The sequence below is a fragment of the Microtus ochrogaster genome, unplaced genomic scaffold (assembly GCF_000317375.1).
Source record: "Microtus ochrogaster isolate Prairie Vole_2 unplaced genomic scaffold, MicOch1.0 UNK98, whole genome shotgun sequence".
NCBI lineage: Eukaryota > Metazoa > Chordata > Mammalia > Rodentia > Cricetidae > Microtus > Microtus ochrogaster.
In genome coordinates this window covers 851,177-858,364 of record NW_004949196.1, presented here as the reverse complement: position 1 = coordinate 858,364, position 7,188 = coordinate 851,177, and the positions used below count along the sequence as shown (strand labels likewise).

General features: G+C 51.6%; 1 protein-coding gene and 1 non-coding gene across 2 annotated transcripts; one reads left to right on the top strand and one right to left on the bottom strand.

Annotated features, from left to right (window-relative positions):
- Positions 1-2,605: 2,605 nt before the first annotated feature.
- LOC101988984 (tumor necrosis factor ligand superfamily member 9) lies at positions 2,606-4,958 on the bottom strand. Its single transcript, XM_005371143.2, has 3 exons — positions 4,451-4,958; positions 4,058-4,094; positions 2,606-3,317 (listed from the first exon to the last, which is right to left on the bottom strand). Exons 1-3 carry the CDS (start codon positions 4,883-4,885, stop codon positions 2,860-2,862), a joined length of 930 nt encoding a protein of 309 aa, XP_005371200.1. The 5' UTR covers positions 4,886-4,958; the 3' UTR covers positions 2,606-2,859.
- Positions 4,959-6,388: 1,430 nt separating this feature from the next.
- LOC113455735 lies at positions 6,389-6,519 on the top strand. The gene has a single exon (XR_003376723.1). It is a non-coding gene; the product is annotated as a small nucleolar RNA SNORA15 (small nucleolar RNA).
- The last annotated feature ends 669 nt before the right edge of the window (positions 6,520-7,188 follow it).

Below are 7,188 nucleotides of genomic sequence, written 5' to 3'. Positions count from 1 at the left end.
TGTGCTATGTGTGCATGTGAGTGTGTGTGAGAGAGTGTGTGTGCATGTGAGTGTGTGTGAGAGTGTGTGTGTGTGCATGTGAGTGTATGTGAGAGAGTGTGCTATGTGTGAATATGAGTTGTATGCATATGAGTGTGTGTGAGAGTGTTGTGTGAGAGAGTGTGTGTGTGTGAGTGTGTGTGTGAGAGAGAGAGTGTTGTGAGAGTGTGTGTGTGTGAGAGTGTGTGTGTGAGAGACAGTGTTGTGAGAGTGTGTGTGAGAGAGAGAGTGTGTGTGTGAGAGAGTGTGTGTTGTGTGAGAGAGTGTGCTGTGTGTGTGCATATGAGTGTGTGAGAGAGTGTGTGTCGTGTGAGATAGAGTGAGAGAGAGAGAAAGAGTGTGTGTGTGTGTGTGCGTGCGTGTGTGTTCGTGTGAGTGTGTGAATGGGGGAGACCCACACCTCCCAGCACTTGAGAGGCAGATACAGGTGAATCTGTGTTTTAGGGGCCAGCCTGGTCTACAGAATAAGTTCCAGGACAGCCAGAGTTACACAGGGAAACCCTATTTCAAAAAAACAAAAAAGAGACAGACAGACAGACAGACAAAGGGCTTGGAGGGCAGCAGAAGAACAAGGTGCTGTCAATCAGCTAAGCAGACACATTGGAGCTCACAGAGGGCAGAGGAAGCACGGGGCCTGCACAATCTACACAGTATTATTGCTATTAGCTTAGTGTTTCCATGGGAACCCTGACTGAGAACGAGTGGGTCTCTGTCCTATGTCTGCTCTCGGGAATTTTTTCCTCCTGTTGGACTGCTGTGTCCAACTTCAATATGGAAGCTCTTACTTCATCTTATTATATTTTATTTTGTCATGATTAGTTGTTATCTCTAAGAAGCCCGTTTCTGGAAGACAGGAGTCGATCTGAAGGGAAGGACAGGTGGGCAGGAACTGGGAAGACGAAAGGGAGGGAAAACTGGAGTCAGGATATATCGCTTGAGAAAAGAAACCTTGCCTTAAACAATAAAATGGAGAGATTAAGGAAGACATTTGACTCCAACCTCTGATTCACAGGTGGGCAGCAAACCCCTGTCTGCTTTATTGCTTCCTGTCTGATGCAAATCCAGATGTGTGTGTGTGTGTGTGTGTGTATTTCTGTATTAATGTATGCGGGGCTGTGATGGAAGCCAGGGTCTCCAGGGCACCCCAGCCCCAGCATCTCTCTCAGAAGGTAACAGGCACCCCACATGCTACGTGTCAGTGAGCAAGTGCTTTACTGTACATTGATTTTCAGACTCTTCCACCATCACCCTCGAAGAACAAATCAGAAGCTAACTTCAGCACTGCTGTTTCCTCTGGGCTAAATCCCCAATTAAGCAATAAACCCAACCGGAGGTCCCAAAGCACAGAATCCAGTTTAGGTGGGGTGACAAAGGGATTTCCACTCCCCCCTCCCATAGGCAAGGTAAGTCACCTGAAGTCACAGCTAGGAAACAATAAAATGGAAACTTTTTAAAAATCTGTTGAGACACGGTGGCTGTGGGTTTCGCGCTTGGTGACTCACACCAGTGAGGAAACACTCTATCAGCTGAGTTTACAAATACACTGCCCGAGTGGATTACATCACCCCTAGGCTTCCGCTGGGAGACTGGCAGTGTGGCTGTCGTTGGACTCACACTCCACATGCCCAGCCACACACACAGTTCCCATCCTTGCCATTACCTGGAGTCCCGGATGAAGGTTGCAGCTGAATCACTTGTTGGCCGGCACACTCATGGGGGGAGGGATAACTTCCTTAACAAAGTCTCCTTCTTTCCTACAATTATATTGCTCCAATGGGTTCTGTCTCTATAGTGTGAAGGTGTTGGCCTAGCACAGAGCCCCATGCCTTCACATCATAAATCATAGACTCGCACTACAGCGATGGTGTGTGCTGCTGGTTCTGCCAAGCCTGGATGGCTGGGGGTGGGGGGGTGTTGCTTTGTTCTCTTTGTTCTTTTTTTTTTTTTTTTTTTGCTTGTTCGCAGCTTGTTCCCAGAAATAGACTACTCGGAGGAAGAGTGCAGGTCTCGTGGGTATGAGACTCTGGTTCCATCCCCAGCACCATGCCCACCACCCTGTCATCTCGGGACTCAGAAGAGGCCTGAGTTTGAGGCCAGCCTGTTACATATGGACTTTTAGGCCAGCCTGGGCTACACAAGACTCTTGTCTCAAAAAAGGAATAGTGGCGCAGAGCCAGTTTAGCCAATTATTTTAAGGACCTAAATTCGGATGTTCAGCACCCACATAAAAGCCAAAGTATAGTAGTGCCCCCAATCCCAAGGGAGTGGAGGATGATGCCAGGGATGGAGACAGGATTCCTGGGACTTGATTGCCAGACTGCCTTACAGGAACAGTGGGTTCCAGGTTCAGAGAGACTCTCTCTCAAAAACCAAGATGGAGAGTGACCAAGGAAGACCCTTCACGCTAACCTCTATCCTCCTACACAGGGACAACCACACACAGCACACGTGCACCAACTTCATGGACGAACACCACGCTATGGACGTGAAAATTTAAAATTAAACAACAAAAATAATTCTAAAAAATTTATTTACAAATATATTTATTTCTCACATATTAGTATAAATAAAGACTTTCCTTTTCATATCCTTGGTGACTGGTTTCTCGATAGCACCCTGCCCAGTAGTTTGCTAATGCTGTCCAATGAATTACATAAAGTGTTGTCTGAGCTATGCTCACAATAAATACTGAGTCCAGTCAGGGACAGGATGTGGGGACAGTACTGGAAGAGGGGACCCCTGCTCAGGCCCCATGAGATATAGCAGCTTGGGACCTCAGCAACCAGGGGTCATGTGCCGTTATCATATGGGTAACAATTCTCACGAGGTGCCAGGCTTCACAAGGAAGAGCACAAAGCTGGTGGTGTCCATCTGAGAGAGCTGCCAGTCATGGTATGGCCCTTGGACTCCATGCAGATAGGCCCTCAGCTCCACGCTGAGACGGTGGCCAGCCTTCAGGTGTATCAGGTCACTCCGGGAACCTTGGACTAAGTTGGCCTCCATGGAGCAAGGAAACAGGTCCACAGTCAGGGTCCAGCTGTCAAGGTCATTTTCCCGGGGGTTCAGTTGCAGAACAAGAGAGACCTGACCCCGCACCTTGTGGTCCATGTTTTTGGACACTGGGTTGAGCTTCAGTTGCAAGGACACATAGTAGAGACCAGCTTGGTCCACCACCAGCTCATCTGTGCTGTCATTATACCTCAGACCTTGGGACAGGTATGTGCTCCCAGCTCCGTGTTGGCTGTGCCACCTCAGGGTCCTATTGTTCAGCAATGCCTCTAGGAAAAGAACAAGGAGTTGCTGAGGGTAGTCAGGTATGGAGAAATGGGACCTTGGGAGTGGGGGTAGGGAGAAGGAAACAGAACAGAAGGAAACTGAGGGAAGGAGGTAGATAGGCCTCAAGAAAGTGTGGAATAAAAAAAAAAAAAGAGGGGAAGAGAGGTCTAGGGTGGAGATGCAGGCAAGCTCCAGGGCGGAGGTGAGGAGCGCCAAGGGGTGGGAGGGTGAGGTGAGGGGGAAAGCAAAGGGGAGGGCTGGGGGGAGAGTGGAGGGGTGAGAGGAGAAAAGGAGAAAGAAAGAGCAAGAGAACAGGGGAGGAAGGAGAGAGACTTCAGGAAGGGGGAATCCAGGAGGGCAAAGAGATTGATTGGGAAGAGGATCAAGAATTTAGCGACAGGCAGGAAGGGATGACGGCTGGGGCTCAGCAGGAGAAGGCTCGCCTGAAGCCCTGGGTTCATTCGGGTAGGAGAATGGCTAGCCTCAGCTACAAAATGAATTTAAGGGAAGCCTGGGTTACATGAAAGGGAGGGACAGCGAGAGGAAGGGTGAGAGGGAGAGGGGGAGGGGAAGGAGGGAGGGAAGGAGGGAGGGGGAGGGAGTAGTCCCAATTAGGGTGACAGCTGGTGCTGTGATGGGGGGGCCTAAAGAGGTGAGAGAGGGGCACAGATTACGTAACACCAATGGCCCTTTTGTTCAGCCTCTCTGCAGGACCCCAGGGGGATACATCAGTCACACTCACCATTTTTAGTCTGCAGTTTGGCGAACACGGAAGACCCCTGGGAGGAAAGAAGAAACAAAGTAAGGGCTCCCCTACGTCTTAGAGGGGCAGGTGGGAGTTCATAAGGCCCAGCCCACACTGAGGTGTCCTTCAACTTTGGATGGAGGAAAGCCCCGGGGACCTAGAGGGGACTGTAGGGAAATGCGGGGAACCCTCGGTAGTCCTCTCCCGGGTCCGATATGTACATAAGAAGTTGAGAGGGTTAAGACGCAAAGAAGTCTCTGAGTGCGAGACGGAGAAGGGGCGTGTCAAACGTGGTCGCTCGAGGGCGCTAGGGGAAGGTGTTTTCCCCACGACGGTGCAGAGGGGTGCTTTTAGAAGAAAGGATTCCCCCGGGAACGGAACGTGCCTTACCTGCCCTGTAGTGATGGGGTAGCCAATTAGGGAAACAGGGGTGACTGTCAGGTTTGAAGTCTTCTCTAAGGTCCCCTGGGTGGTCGAGGTGGGGATTGTGAGCGCCGGCAGGGTCAGGATACCGGTGAAGAGGACGATCAGGCCACAGACGACCCCGAGCAGAAACAACAAAGCTCCTAGCCAGTAGAGCAGCTGGCAGCGGGTACACGAGTGCGGGGCGGACGGCCACGCGAGCTCGGGGTCCTGAACGTTAACCCTGAGACTCCCAGCATCCTTAGGGTGCTCAGCATTCTCTGGGCGCACGGTACCTGCGAGGAGCGCAGCATCCGATGGGAGTGCAGCAACGGCGGGAAGCGCAGCAGCCGCTGGGCACACAGTACTTGAGGCATGCCGGGCTTCCGCGGCGTCCTCCGCATCCTGTGTGCTCTGATCCATGGCCACGGTCGGGCAGTGCTTCTCTCCGGCCTGCGCCCGCGCTTTATAAACAGCTTTATAGGCAGGAGCTTTATAGGCTGCGGAGGCGTATTTTCCGGGCGAATGAGGACGACCGCGGGGTTCCCGGGCTCCGCCCCACGACTACGGGAACTTTCCCTCCCCCCTCTTCCACTCTAGTCCCCCCCGTGGTATCCAGATCCTATGCCAGTCCTCTTCTTTCTTCTTCTTCTCCTCCCCCTCCCCTACTTTTCCTCCCTTCCTCCTCCTCCCTCCTTCTTCTGTCTCCCCCTCCTCCCCCCTTCCTTCTTCTGCTCCCCACTCCTCCTCCTTCTTTTCTTCTTTTCGGTGAGGTGTGTGTGTGTGCTTTTTTTTTTTTTTTAACACTGCCACATTAAACAGCTGTTTATATGATGGGACCATGTGATGTCGGGATCCACTCCCTCCCTAGCCTCTCCTGGATCCACGGTCTGTTTCCCTTCTTTTCGCTGTCCTGAGGTTTGGATATATACGGGAGGCGTGATAACGGGACTGTTCACAGAGATTGCCCTGCCTGGAGGTCTTTAATTGTCTCTATCTCAGCTCTTCAGTTCCGTTTTTTGTCTCTGACTCTCAAGCCTCTGTCTCCCTGTCTCTCTTGCCCCCCTTTCTTCCAACCCCTAGCTCCCCATCCCTGGGACGCCCCCAGGGTTTCCCTAAATTCAGGGCTTTTGCAAAGAACTCTGGGGACATCCAAGATTCATTGACTCCCCACTCCCAGAGGAACTGAAGAGCCCTCCTGAGCACCCCCACCCAGCCTCTCTTCCCCAAGACCCCCGGGGCCTTTCTTGGCCTGTCCCCCACCCACCTTCTTGGGACTTCCTGTCAGGAACCTTTTAGGACCCCAGAAGCAGAAGACTGGAGAACCCAGATGGAGAAATTCCCCCTGGGCCACCGACACATTTTCGATTTCCCATTCTTTCACTGCTCTTGTGTGAGTTGAAGGCCTAGGGGAGGCAGGAACATCAAAAAAGGCCCCAAAAGAGGAAATGAGAGGTGATTGACGCTGGGCAAGCCCTGGGGACAGACTCCTCAATGTCTTGATCTGCTGAAAAGACAAGCTGGTAATGACGTAACCACCTAGCCTGGTGTCCTGAGTTCAGCCCCTGGACCTACAGAGCTATCCTGCAGACGCCCTTTGACCACTACCAGCACGCGGTAAGAAAATGTAATCTTGCTGGTCGTTGGTGGCTCGCACTTTTAATCCCATTTTAACTCCAGGCAGAGGCAGGTGGATCTCTGTGAGTTCAAGGCCAGCCTGGTCTACAAGAGCTGGTTCTAGGACGGGCTCCAAAGCTACAGAGAAACCCTGTCTCGAAAAACAGAAGAGAGAGAGAAAAAGAAAGAAAGAAAATGTAATTCTGCTGGGTGCTGGTGGTGCATGCCTTTAATCATGACACCCGGGAGGCAGAGGCTGGAGGATTTCTGAGTTAGAGGTCAACCTGGTTTTACAGAGTGAGTTCCAAGGCATGGGTGAATATTGTGTTCTTTAGTCAGTAATTTACACAGCCAGACACCATGCAAAAGTAACGTCTTCCTTTAAAATGATTGGTATGCTGTTTTTTTATGGTATATCATTATTAAAAGTGGGTACAAGTTAAAAAAAAAAAAAGAGTGAGTTCCAAGACAGCCAAGACAACACAGAGAAACTGTCTTGAAAACAAAAACAAGCGCGGGGGGGGGGGCTTTTTATCCTAGCACTCAGGAGGCAGAGGCAGGCAGATCTCTGTGAGTTCGAGGGCAGCCTGGTCTATAAGAGCTAGTTCCAGACAGGCTCCAAAGCTACAGAGAAACCCTGTCTCGAAAAACAAACCAAAAAAGAAAAGAAAAAAAATGCAATTTAAAATAATTTTAAGCTGTTTTGTGCCCAAAGAGGGACCAGTTGGTTTATCTCTGCACCTGCAGGAAACAACTATGAAATGGGGAGACTGTTTTGACATAGTGTCTGGCGTACCACAGGTCATCCTCAAACTCACTAGACAGCCTGACCCTCCTGACTGCTGGGACACAGGCACACACAGGCATGTACCCTCACACACAGGCATGCACCCCCACATGCAGGCACGCACCCTCACACGCAGGCACGCACCCCCACACGCAGGCACGCACCCCCACACGCAGGCACGCACCCTCACACGCAGGCACGCACCCTCACACGCAGGCACGCACCCTCACACGCAGGCACGCACCCTCACACGCAGGCACGCACCCTCACACACAGGCATGCACCCTCACACACAGGCATGCACCCCCACACATCACAGGCA

Coding starts and splice junctions, on each gene's coding strand:
- LOC101988984 (XM_005371143.2), bottom strand. CDS start 4,885: ATGGATCAGAGCACACAGGATGCGGAGGACGCCGCGGAAGCCCGGCAT. Junction 4,095..4,450: donor ACCCCATCACTACAGGGCAG/GTAAGGCACGTT, acceptor CTTTCCTCCCAG/GGGTCTTCCGTGTTCGCCAA. Junction 3,318..4,057: donor CAAACTGCAGACTAAAAATG/GTGAGTGTGACT, acceptor TTCTTTTCCTAG/AGGCATTGCTGAACAATAGG.